The 12,777-nt window shown below is 45.9% G+C and overlaps 1 protein-coding gene and 1 long non-coding RNA gene across 6 annotated transcripts in view; one reads left to right on the forward strand and one right to left on the reverse strand.

Moving 5' to 3' along the window:
- The window catches only part of LOC148124570 (uncharacterized), a 153,143-nt gene that overhangs the window by 120,364 nt on the left and 20,002 nt on the right, over positions 1–12,777 (reverse strand). The gene's annotated exons all lie outside the window — the stretch shown is intronic.
- Positions 56–12,119, forward strand: PPOX (protoporphyrinogen oxidase). Of its 5 annotated transcripts, none has more exons than XM_026716486.2 (13): positions 56–147; positions 1,666–1,759; positions 3,205–3,339; positions 4,187–4,302; positions 4,989–5,121; positions 6,461–6,605; positions 7,645–7,835; positions 8,539–8,599; positions 9,301–9,419; positions 9,681–9,794; positions 10,583–10,732; positions 10,897–10,939; positions 11,721–12,119. In XM_026716486.2, exons 2-13 carry the CDS (start codon positions 1,673–1,675, stop codon positions 11,855–11,857), a joined length of 1,431 nt encoding a protein of 476 aa, XP_026572271.1. In that variant the 5' UTR covers positions 56–147; positions 1,666–1,672; the 3' UTR covers positions 11,858–12,119. The 5 variants fall into 5 exon arrangements, with proteins under 5 accessions (XP_026572271.1, XP_087770228.1, XP_087770230.1 ...); XM_087914102.1 differs by having other exon boundaries at positions 7,648–7,835; XM_087914101.1 differs by having other exon boundaries at positions 106–473.

The raw sequence follows: 12,777 nt of genomic DNA on the forward strand, positions 1-12,777 counted from the left end.
CGCCCTCCGATTGGAGGCGATCCGCCCAATCCGAGAAGGGTGACGTCACCTCCCGTTTTGACCAATCCCGGCGGGGAAGGGCGGAGCTCGCATCGCAACTGCACTGGGTTGGGGGGGACTGGAAGCTCGGAGTTGGCTGATCCGCAGGTTAGAGGGGCCGCCGCGACACGCGTGTCATCGCTGGTCGTATGAATGCCACCCGGGAGTGGGCGAAGGCGGGATTTGCACGCGGGAGGGATTAGTGTTTTTGCAAAATTGGGGTCAGGAGAGAGGAAAAAAAGCGGGGGCGGGAGGAGAAAAGCTTGCAGGAGGTGGATTATTGACGCCTCTGGGAGGGTTGGAAGGCAGATAAAAAGGCATTTTATCTACGATTAGGGACGGGAGAGGGGCGGGGATTAAACCCAGGATCGGTGCGACCCAAAGCTTCACGGATTAACACCCTGCGAGGGTCAGGAAGGGAACAACCGTGAGAAGTTAAGAGAGTTCAGACTTTGTGGGTGTGGGAGGGTGTGAAATGGGCTCCTAGCAGAAGGAGGGATGTGTGTGTGTGTGAAAACCTAATAATAAGAGGTGGAAATAATAGTAAGTTAAAGCAATGCAAGAAGAGGAGCCTAAAGTTGCATGTGGATCAGCTTCTGGTGCTACTATTTTTCCTTCCTTCCTTCCTCCCTCCCTCCCTCCTTTCCCCTTCCTTCCTCCTTCCTTCCTTCCTTCCTTCCTTCCTTCCTTCCTTCCTCCCTCCCTTCCTTCCTCCCTCCCTCCTTTTCCCTTCCTTCCTTCCTTCCTCCCTCCCTTCCTCCCTTTTCCTATCCCTTCCTTCCTTTTCCCATCCCTTCCTTTCTTCCTCCCTTCCCACCCCTTTCTTCCTTTTTCCCATTTCCTTCTTTCCTTCCTCTCTCTTCCCATATCTTTCTTCCACTTCACTCCTCTTCCTTTCTTGCTCCCTTCCTCTCCCCCCCTTTCTCATAACCGAGTTGGAAGACAGCATCTTAGAGGTCTTCAAACCCCTGCTCAAGCAGAGGACCCTAATAATATAATATAATATAATATAATATAATATAATATAATATAATATTATATTATATTATATTATATTATATTATATTATATTATATTATATTATATTTAATATTATAATATAATTAATATTATAATATTATTATAATATAATATAATTAATATAATATAATATAATATAATATAATATAATATAATATAATATAATATAATATAATATAATATAATATAATATAATATAATATAGGGCCTATAATCATTCCAGACAAATCTCCAGTTTCTTCTTGAAAACTTGAGGGATGGAAGGAAGGAAGGAAGAACGGAAGAAAGAAAGAAAAAGAATAGCAGAATAACAGAGTTGGAAGGGACTTTGAAGGTCTTCTAGTCCAAACCCCTGCTTAAGCAGTAAACCGTATCGCATTTCAGACAAACAGTTGTCCAATCTCTTCTTAAAAACCTCCCATGTTGGAGCGCCCACAAATTCATGAGGCAATTGAATTCATTACATTTAATTGAACGCTCCCTGCTGGGATTGGGTCGTGGGTTCGTGTGCCGTCACCAAAGGGAAGCCACTTTTACCCAATTTGGGGGGAATTCACCCAGATTTTTGGAAACCCAACATTTATCGCATCCTCTCTCTCCTTTCAGATTCCCAATGCAGCTGAAAGTAGCAGTCCTGGGCGGAGGAGTAACTGGTCTCGCAGCTTGCTATTACCTTGCCAGAAGTTCACTGGCCTCTAAGGTGAGAACTTGCCCTCCATTGAATCGATCGATCAATCAAAGAGATTTATTGCTGTCAAAGATCAGTATTTGATTTATAGACAAATAAAATTTAGGACAGAGTTAAAACTACATTTGTGAAATAACCCATGTCACATCTAATACACAAAACATAAAATCCAGGTTGTAGCACATATCAAATTATAACAACTGTTTGGTTTAGCAATGGACATTTTAGGCTCCTCGGACTAAAACAGTTCATTCGATGACTGTTCGAAGTTACAACGGCATTTTTTTAAAAAAAGGTGACTTATGACCACTTTTTACACTAATGACTGTTGCAGCGTTCACAGGATCGAACTTCAAACCGGCTCGTATTTACAGCGGTCGCAGTGCGGGTCCCCTTTTGCAATCCTTTCAAACTCGATAGGGAAGCCGGATTCACTTCATGACGGTGTTACCGACTTAACTGCAGCGATTCGCTGAACCACTGTGGCAAGAAATGGGGCCAAAACTCACTTAGCAACGGACATTTGGGGTTTCGTTTTGCTCATACGCCGAGGACTACCTACCTACCTTGTATGGGTGTTTTGGCCCGGATGGAAGTTAAGAGGGGAAAGTCGTTTTCGGAATCGTCTCTTCCTCCTCTTAATTTCCATCCGGGCCAAAACAACCATATAGGAAGTCCTCAATGTATGACCAAGTCAATCTATCATTTAATGGCCCCATAATCCAATGGTGGCTAACCATTTTGGGCTCCTCTGCCTAAAATGGTGCGCAACCCCTCCCCCCACTGCCCCCCTTACCTGCACTTCACCTCACAGCTGATTTTCGGCCGGTTTGAGGTCTTTTTCGGCCTCCCAGAGGCTTCAGGAAGGCTTCTGCAGGCTTTTCAGGCCAAAAACTAGGCCCGTTTCATCACTTCCGGTATTTCCGGAAAAACAGGAAGTGATGAAACGGGCCTAATTTTCGTGATGAAACGGACCTAATTTTCATCCTGAAAAGCCCGCAGAAGCCTTCCTGAAGCCTCTGGGAGGCCGAAAAAGGCCTCAAACCAGCTAAAAATCAGCGGTGAGGCGCGCATATGCACAGTGAGGTAAGTTTGCCTGCAGCTCGCATGCCGGCAGAAATGGCTCTGCATGTCACCTGTGGCACACATGCCATAGGTTCGCCATCACGGCCATAATCCCTTGCAGGGTGGTGCCTGGGCAACCGAATGGAGCTAGCAGTGTGTTTACTGGCCAGATGCCCTTCCTGTTGCCAAGGCGGAGTTTTGTTCGGCAGATAATCTCACGGCGCTGAGAGAGAGAGAGAGAGGGAGAAATATCTGCTTCTACTTAGGATTGAACTCACACAGCCTTCTGATTGGGAGGCGACCGCACCACTCCACAACCAACCCAATCGATGTGTTGTATTATCTTATTTTTCTCTCTTTTTCCTGCTCCTCCCCCCCGGGCACCCATACAGGTCATCCTTTTGGAGGGCAGCCACCGGTTGGGGGGCTGGATTCATTCCACCCGGACGGAAGATGGGGCTGTTTTCGAACACGGCCCCAGAGGGATCCGACCTGCCGGACTTGTAGGGAAAAACACCCTTCTCATGGTAGGTTCTTCAGGCGATGGAGCCAAACGTAGCCTTCAAATTACAACCACTCATTTGAAGTTGTATCGGCGCTGGAAAAAAAAAAGCGACTTAGATGTAGTCCTCACCCTTACGACCGTCGCAGCCTCCCCATGGTCCTGCGATCCAAATCTAAGGGCTTGGCCGCTGGCGTGTATTTACGATGGTGGCAGGATCCTGGCGGGGGGTGGGGTCACGCCGTCCCCTTTTTGCGACCTTCCTTGGAGGCCTCCAGCAAACAAAGTCAGTGGGGAAAAGCTGGACTCACTTAACGTCCGTGTGATTCACTCTGGCGGGATTTGCTGAAGGACTGTGGTTAGAAAAAAAAATAAAAATTGGCCATGCTCGGCAAAAGAAATTGTGGTCCCAGTTGTGTTGCTGGGTGTGGAAGGTGTGTATGTGTGTGTATGAGAGAGAGAGAGAAAGAGAAAGAGAGAAAGACAGAGAAAGAAACAGAGAAAGAGAAAGAGAGAAAAAAGAGAGAGAGAGAAACAAAGAGAAAGACGGAGAAAGAAACAGAAAGACAAAGAGAAAGAGAGAAAAAACAAAGAAACAGAAAGAGAGAAAAAACAGAAAGCAACAGAAAGAGAAAGTGAAAGAGATAATAAGAGAGAAAGAGAAAGACTGCGAGAGAAACAGAGACAGAGAAAGAGAAACAGAGAGAAACAGAGAAAGAAAAAACAAAAACAAAAAAAGAAACAAACAAACAGAAAGAAAGAGAGAAAAAGAAAGAAAGAGAGAGAAAGAAAGAGAGAGATCGATCATCGCACTTTGAAATGATGGTGACATTTCCTGGTTCAAATGCAACGATATTGTGATTTTATTCTAGATTTCGGAGCTTGGGTTAGAAGCTGACGTTCTTCCTGTCCCAGGAGACCATCCGGCCTCGAAAAATCGCTACCTCTACGTTGGAGGTTCCCTTCACAAACTCCCTTCCGGCCTGAAGTACGTCCATCATTCTGCCAAATCCGACCGGGGGTCCTTGGTGACGTTTCATGACCCAGCTAGGGAACATCATCAGTGCTTAAAGTCTCTTAGCACCAGCCTACTACTGGTAGCACTGATGCAGTTACCTAGTAGGGTCATCAAATGCCTGCAAGAAAATAACAAAACTTTTGAGAGCATCCAAGGGCTTCACAATCTTCTTCCCCTTCCTTCCTCCTCTTCGTCTTCTCGTCTTTCTCCTTCACTTTCTCCTTCCTCCACTCCACAATCCGCATTCCTTTCTAACTCTGATGATTTTACTTAATTAGGTTATGATACGCCAGTAAGCAAACACCCAAGTTCAGGCAGCATCAAAGACCCCACAGTCTTCTTCCACCATTTTCTCCCTCCCTCCTCCATTCCTCAAGCCAACTCCTTCCTAGCACTGAAGCTGTTACCTAGTTGGGTCATGAAATGTCTGCAAGCAAACGCCCAAGTTCAGGGAGCACCAAAGACCCCACAGTCTTCTCCTTCCTCCTCCTCCTCCTCCTCCATTCCTTAAGCCAACTCCCTCCTGAGATCACTGATGCTGTTACCTAGTTGGGTCATGAAACGTCTGCAAGAAAACCACCAAGCTCAGAGACCACCTCCTTCCAACCCTGAGCTACAAATATTTTCCTTCATCGATACTATTTCTTCTGTTTCAGGGGCATTTTCCAGACAGTGCCACCGTTCTCCAGCCCTCTTGTCTGGAGTGGGTTGAAGGAACTATTGGCCCCTCGTGGAACCGAACCTGATGAGACCATCCACGCTTTCGTGGCCCGTCGTTTTGGCCAGGAGGTATTTCCGTGAGCAAGAAAACCCTTCTTAACTCCCACCCCAAAAATCTCACCCTCTTCTGTCTTTTCACCTCTGCTTGGCATGCAAAAATAAGTCATTTTTTTTCCAGGAGAAAATTCACTTGCTAAGTTTCCACATCCATTTAAAAACGCAGGAAAAAAAAAACCAAACGGGGGAAGCTCATTTTTCGAACACGGGAAAACATAGAAAATAAACCAGAAAGTTCATTTTTTCCAAACATGTGGGGGGGAAATAAGGAATTAAACTGCAAAGCTTGTTTTCCAAACACAGGGAAGAAAATAGAAAATAAATTGGAAAGTTCATTTTTCCAAACACAGGAAAACATAGAAATTAAACCGAGAAACTTGATTTTTCCAAACACAGGGGGGAAAGTAAATAAACGAGGAAGGTTTGTCCCCTAGACAGGATAGTCTACATAATATTTCTTCTTGGAAAACAACCCCCGCATGCAGAAATCTAGGGTGTCAAGGTTTTCGGGTCAAGGCTAAAAGGGCAAACATTGTGCAAACAGAAAAGAATTGTGGAACAATGGTAAGGAAGCTTAAACCAAAGGAGAAATTTTCTTTTTTTAAAAAAAAAGAATATTTTATATTCTGTTAAGGCTGGTGTTTTGAAAGGTGGGGCAAAGGCGGAAAAAAACAGGGTGGGAATCCTTCTGCCTTATCAGCTCAATGCAGGGAAGGCTGTGCTTCTTTTAAAATATTCTTTCTTTCTGTAATGGATGATGTGAGACTAGAGAAATGTAGAATAACTTATTGGCAGCTTCGGCCTGGAGGAAACCAGACTAGCCAATGAATAGAATATAAACATATTATTACTAGCTTGATACCCATGCTAGTAATCCTTAAGCATCAGAGCATAATAATAATAATAATAATAATAATAATAATAATAATAATAATAATAATATAATATAGGAAATACTCTAAATGCTCTGATAGTCATTTGGAAAAATCCTTTCTTTGTGAGCACCTAGAAGGCAAGAGGAATATATGTGCCAAATTTCAAGTTTGTAGGCCTTACAGTTCTGGAGATTTTGTGATGATGTGTGAGTGGTATTTCGCATATATCTATATCTAGATAGATAAGTAGATAGATAGATAGATAGATAGATAGATAGATAGATAGATAGATAGATAGATAGATAGATAGATAGAGCACAACTATAATGACGTGGGAAAATACCGAACAAAGCTGAATACCATACATACATACATACATACATACATATATATATAGAGAGAGAGAGTTTTATTGCTAAGTGAATGTCCGTAAATCGAGGACTGTCTTTAATTTGGCGGTGTTTTCTCTTTTTCAGATGGCCGATATAGCCATAGACAGTCTCTGCCGGGGAGTTTTCGCTGGCGATTCCCGAGCGTTGAGCATCCGTTCCTGTTTCCCAGCGTTATTCCTGGCTGAGCGGAAACATGGTTCGGTTATGCTGGGCATGACCCTCGCCAAAAGTGAGTTTTTAAGGGGGTGGGTGGGGGAAAAAGGTCATCCAAACCATCCTTTTAACACATCCAGTTTTTTAAAGATGAAATAAAATTGCAGTATCCCGAGCTCACCTGATCTCCATTTCGCTGCTGTCTTCCGACAAGCAGCGGACGAAGCTGGATTTGCTTAATGGATGTGATTCACTTAACAACTGGGGATGTAACCTAGCAAAAAGAGGTTGTAAAATGGGGCGCAGCTCATTAAACAGCTCATTGCTTTGCTTAGCGACCAAGATGTCCATCTCATTACGGTCGTAATTCGAGGATTAGCTGTAGGTTAACCCTAGGATCGGGCAGTTTGGGTGCTGAGAGAGAAGCTGAGCACTTACCTGTTGAATTTCTGCCTGCTGGACAAGGGCACAAGCACCTCTGCCAGCAGAATGCCAACTTACCAATATTAATAATATTTAATAATTCATTGTATACATGTTGGTGCATTGAGAATAAGCATTTGATTTGATTTGATAATAAACAGATTGGAGGAGAGGAAGGTGATATATAGATACGGATGAATAGAGTTGGGACCTTGTAGGTCATCTAGTCCAACCTCCCCCGCCCAGCAGACACTACACCTGTGGTGGCTAAACTTTTTGGGCTCCTGTGCCAAAAATTGTGCGTGCACGCTTGATGCTCGCGCACACGTGCCAGTACCCAGAAGGCAATGTGCGCCCCCCACGTCCCGTACACATGCCCACGCAATTCCCCCCTCCGGCCCTTTACATGCATTGCGCCTCACAGCTGATTTTCGGCCCCCAAAGGCTGTTTTTCCGAAAAATACCTGAAGTGACGAAACGGCCCTAGTTTTCGGCCTGCAGAAGCCTGCAGTAGTCTTCCTCAAGCCTTTGGGAGGCTGAAAAAGGCCTCAAAGCGGCCAAAAATCAGCTTTGAGACAATTTTTGACAGATGGTGGTCTAAACTCTTGGTGGTTGTGGGGAAGGGGCGACCCCCTAACCAGGTTTGGCCAACCGGGGAAGCATTTCCAGATTCTCCTCTCTTTTCCTTTCAGAAGAAGCTTCCCCAGTGGATTGCCGGCTCATCCGCCAGGCCCAGGAAGGGCACTGGAGCCAGTGGTCCCTGCGTGGCGGACTGGAGACCCTTCCCCAAAGTTTAGCTTCCTTCTTAAGAGAACGAGGGGTCAAAATCCACTGCAACGCCCCGGTGAAACGACTGGACAGAACCACCTCGGGGTCGTGGCAGGTGGGGAGAAGATGACCAAGATGTATTGTCCCTTAGTTCCCCCCCCCCCCAGTTTTCCTCCTTCCAATCTTCCATCCGAGAATATATCTGCTGAACATAATTCCACTTTGGTGACGGGAAGGGCATCCGGCCACTAAAACTAGCTCCATTTCGTTGCCCAGACTACACCCCGCCAGGGATTATAGGGTCTTTAAATGAAGAGGATGATTTCAAAGATCGGGATCATCGTTTCTCCCAACATTGGGGTCTCCATATCATGGTGCACAGAAGCAGCGTCATTTCATTCTAGGTCGTCCTTGACTTACAGCCGCTCGTTTAGTGACTTGTTACCACGACTTTGGGAAAAAAAAGTGGCTGTTTTTCACACTTACAAAACCGGTGCACTATTCCCCATCAAAATTCCGGCACTTGGCAAATGACTCATATTTATGACGATTGCCTTGTCCTGGGATCAGGTGCTAAGGCGGGTTGGGGGTTGGACTAGATGACCTACAAGGTCCCTTCCAACATCTGATTTATCTGTATATCTGGGCGCCAGCAAGAAGGAACCTCCTTCTTTATCGATTTAAAAATAATAATAATCCCTGCATGTAAGAAGTGTAGCTTATCAGGCTCGGCGGAGGGCGAGCTAGATTTCTAACTTCGGGGAATCCATCTCCTGAATAGCGAATGTTAGAGCCGACGGTGGTTTGTTTTTTCGTAGATTGCGCTGCAGGATGGCAACATGGAGGCCGATCATGTGATCAGCGCTTTGCCCGCCAGAGGTAGGAGAAAGGGGTGCTTCCTCGCAGGGGGGTTGTCATTGCAGTTGTGAAGTGTGGACCACACACACACACTTCTCTCTCTCTCACACACACACACATACACACACGTTTCAGCCGGTTTGGACCGGTTCCATAGAACCGGTAGTGGAAATGTTAAGTAGTTCGGAGAACCGGCCAATACCACCTCTGACTGGCCCCAGTCTGACTGGTCCCAGTCTGCCTCCCATCGAGTCCCCGCTGATACGGATACAGATTAACAGAGTTAGAAGGGACCTTGCAGGTCATCTAGTCCAACCCCCCGCCCAGCTGTGGGGTTCTGGGTGCTCTCTCAGCTTACTAGTTTTCTCGCAGACGTTTCATGGCCCAACTAGGTAATGTCATCAGTGCTAGTAGAAGGGAGTGGGGCTTGTGGAGAGGAAGGGGAAGAGGAGAACAGAGCTGGAAAGCAGGTTACTGGGGTGGGGAAGGAACGGGGATTTTGCCATATCCTTCCCCCGCCACGCCACAGAACCGGTAGTAAAAATCTTTGAATCCCACTACTGATCTGTTTGCAGGAAATTGCAACCTAAGACGAAGCCACGTTAACGTGGTTGATTGCTTTGGTGCAGCCTTGAGGACTAGCAAATTTGCAAGAGCTAATCTGAGAAAAAGATTTTTTTTATATATTTCTTCTTCTTCTTCTTCTCCTCTTTTCCTCCCAGCTCTGGCTGACTTGCTCCCTGCCAGATTTGAACCCCTTATCCAAGATCTGCTAGCCATCCAAGCGGTTTCTGTCGCGGTGGTGAATCTGCAATACGAAAACGCACAACTTCCTGTTACGGTAGCATTTCTTGGGGGGGGGGGAACCAAATTTGCTTAACAACCTTGGGGATTTACTTAAGGGTCCTAAAATAATTTACAAAAGGGTCCTAAAAACAGGCACTGGCTCATTGAATGACCATCTTGCTTAGCGACGGGCATTCCGGTCCCAGTAGCCAAGGACTACCCGTATTACTTTCGGGACCTTTTGAGCAAGGCTTCCAAAAAGTGATTTTTTAAAAAAAAAATTCATTTCTTTAAAAAAAATAATTTTTTTCACCAGGGATTTGGCCATTTGGTGCCATCGTTTGAGGATCGCCCGCTGTTGGGCATCGTCTACGACTCGGTGGCATTTCCCGAACAGAACGGTCGCCAAGGCTCTGCCACTCGACTGACGGTACGAAGGGCGGGGATTGTGGACTTTTCATCTTTCGCACCTTCTTGTCGGGATTTTCGATGCATAACACAAGTGCTTTTAAATTTGGAGCATGGCCGAAAAGGGGAGGCATTGAGGTGACCTCATTAATTGGACCTAATTTACTTTTCGCTATAGTATTGTTTCTCAACTCACCTTAAGAGGAGTGGACTTCAACTCCCAGAATTCCCCAGCCAGCCTGCTTTAAGAGATGATTTCAACTCCCAGAATCCCCCAGCCACCATGCTTTAAGATGGGTGGACTTCAACTCCCAGAATCCCCAGCCAGCATGCTTTAAGATGGGTGGACTTCAACTCCCAGAATCCCTCCAGCCAGCCTGCTTTAAGAGATGATTTCAACTCCCAGAATCCCCCAGCCAGCATGCTTTAAGATGCAGACTTCAACTCCCAGAATCCCCCAGCCAGCATGCTTTAAGGTGCGTAGACCCAGAATCCCCCAGCCAGCATGCTTTAAGGTGCGTAGACCCAGAATCCCCAGCCAGCATGCTTTAAGATGCGTAGACTTCAACTCCCAGAATCCCCAGCCACCATGCTTTAAGATGCGTAGACTTCAACTCCCAGAATCCCCAGCCAGCATGCTTTAAGATGGACTTCAACTCCCAGAATCCCCAGCCACCATGCTTTAAGATGCATAGACTTCAACTCCCAGAATCCCCCAGCCAGCATGCTTTAAGATGCATAGACTTCAACTCCCAGAATCCCCCAGCCAGCATGCTTTAAGGTGGCTGTTTTTATGTTTCTGATTCTCAGGTGATGCTCGGTGGCGCCTGGTTTACATCACACCTGGGTGACCCGGACACAATTCCTCACAGCGAGTTGTTAAGCAGAGCTCAGGAGGCTGTTCGAAAGCACCTTGGAATCTCCGCGGAGCCTGTTCGCTCCATTGTTAAAGTCCATCAGGTAAGTTCCCTGAAGCCTGGAACGATTTATTTGCATTAATTGAGACGCGATGCTCCTCTTAATCCAAGGTTGCAACTTTGCAACTAAAAAAAAAAAGAGAAATCTTTATTTTTTATTCTCCTATCCGACTCAAAGAACTTTGTGAATTTTTTTCCTTTCTTTAGTCCTGCATTCCCCAGTACACACTCGGCCACTGGAAACACATGGGTAAGTTTTTAAGCCTGGCTTTTGGGGCCAAGCTCACTTAACGACGAATGAGATTTGCTTAACAACCAAGATAAAAGCAAGGCATAAAATTGGATGCGACTCATTTAACAAGTGCCTTGCTTAGCAACGGCAATCGTGATCTCAATTGCAGTCGTAAATGGAGGACTTCCTTTCCTTTCTATCTTTCCTTCTATCTTCCCTTCCCTATTTTCCCTTTCATTTTTTTCCCTTTCTATTTTTCCTTCCCTTTCTTCTATCTTTCCCTTTTTCTTTCCTTTACTTTCTTTTCCTTTCCTCTTTTCCTTCCATCTTTCGTTTTCTTTCTTCTATCTTCCCTCCCGTTTTTCCTTCCCTTCCTTCTATCTTTCCTTCTCTTCCCTTTCTATTTTCCCTTTCATTCTTTTTCCTTCCCTTTCTATCTTTCCTTCTTTCCTTCCCTTTCTTCTATCTTCCCTTCCCTTTCTTCTATCTTTCCTTTCCTTTCCTTCCCTATTTTCCCTTTCTTTCATTTTTCCCTTTCTTCTCTTTCCCTTTTTCTTTCCTTTCCTCTTTTCCATCTTTCCTTTTCTTTCTTCTATCTTCCCTTCCCTTGTTTTTCCTTTCCTGTCTTCTATCTTCCCTTCCCTTCTATCTTTCCTTCTCTTCCCTTTCTATTTTCCCTTTCTTTCATTCTTTTTCCCTTTTCCCTTTCTTCTATCTTTCCTTCTCTTTCCTCTCTTTTCCTTCTCTTTCTTCTATCTTCCCTTTCTTTTCCTTCCCTTCCCCTCTTTTCTTGTTCCAGAAAGTGCTACTTCCCAATTGAAGCAACACAATCTGCCCCTTAGCCTGGTGGGAGCTTCTTACGGCGGGGTTTCCGTCAACGATTGTATCTTCAGCGCCCAGACGGCGGTGTCTCGGCTCGTGGGCGGCGTCTCCTGAGGAGGAGCCGAGTTCTGGATTCCTGGGATCTGGCCTCTCTTGATCGAGGGCTTCTTGAGGAAAGTGTTGAATAACAGAGCTGGAAGGGGCCTTGGGAGGTCTTCTAGTCCAACCCCCCGCTCAAGCAGGAGGCCCTATATGATTCTGTTGCCCAGACTCTTCTAAAACGCCTCCAGCGATGGAGCAGCCACGACTTCTGGAAGCAATTTATTCAATGGATTAATTGTTCTAACTTTCAATAAATTCCTCCCGAGTTCCAGGTTGCTTTTGTCCTTGGTGAGTCTCCATCCGTCGCTTCTTATCTTGCCCTCAAGGACTCTGGAGAATAGTTTGAGCCTCCCTTCTTCTCTGGGGCTGGTGATGACCCAGGGTGTGGGATACAAAATAAACACAGTCACACAAAACAGGCGAAGCCCCTTTTATTCCTTCGCTTTGCTTCCAAGCTCCAAATATCCTTGACTGGAGACAAAAAAAACTCCTCCACAAGGAGAAGGAACCATCACAAGGAGGAGGAAATGCTGTTTAAATTATAAAGAGTAAAAAAACAACACAAACCAGGCAAGATAAGGGCTGGAGGACGTCCACGGATAACAGAACACATGCTGGGAAGGACGCCAAACTCAGAGAGGAACAATAAACTAGGGATATTTTCATGCTTTGTTTCCAGCACTGGCCCATATGCATGTCCGTCCTCTTATCCAGTTGTCACAGCTGCAGCCCACGAAAAGGATCAAGGCCCTCTCCTCCCCAGTAGACCACGTCTCTCCCTGATCCTCTCCTCCCTGCGTGCTCTAGGATGGAGAGGGGATGGGCCTGGGTCCTCTTCTGTCTGCTCAGCCGGCCTCTGCCCTTCCCCAGCCTCCTCCACAACCTCCGGAGCTGCACTCCCACTCCCTGTCGGCTGTTCCTCCTCTTCCTCA

This window comes from Pseudonaja textilis, chromosome 16 (genome assembly GCF_049901715.1).
Source record: "Pseudonaja textilis isolate UNSWEBS1 chromosome 16, rPseTex1.2, whole genome shotgun sequence".
Classification (NCBI taxonomy): domain Eukaryota; kingdom Metazoa; phylum Chordata; class Lepidosauria; order Squamata; family Elapidae; genus Pseudonaja; species Pseudonaja textilis.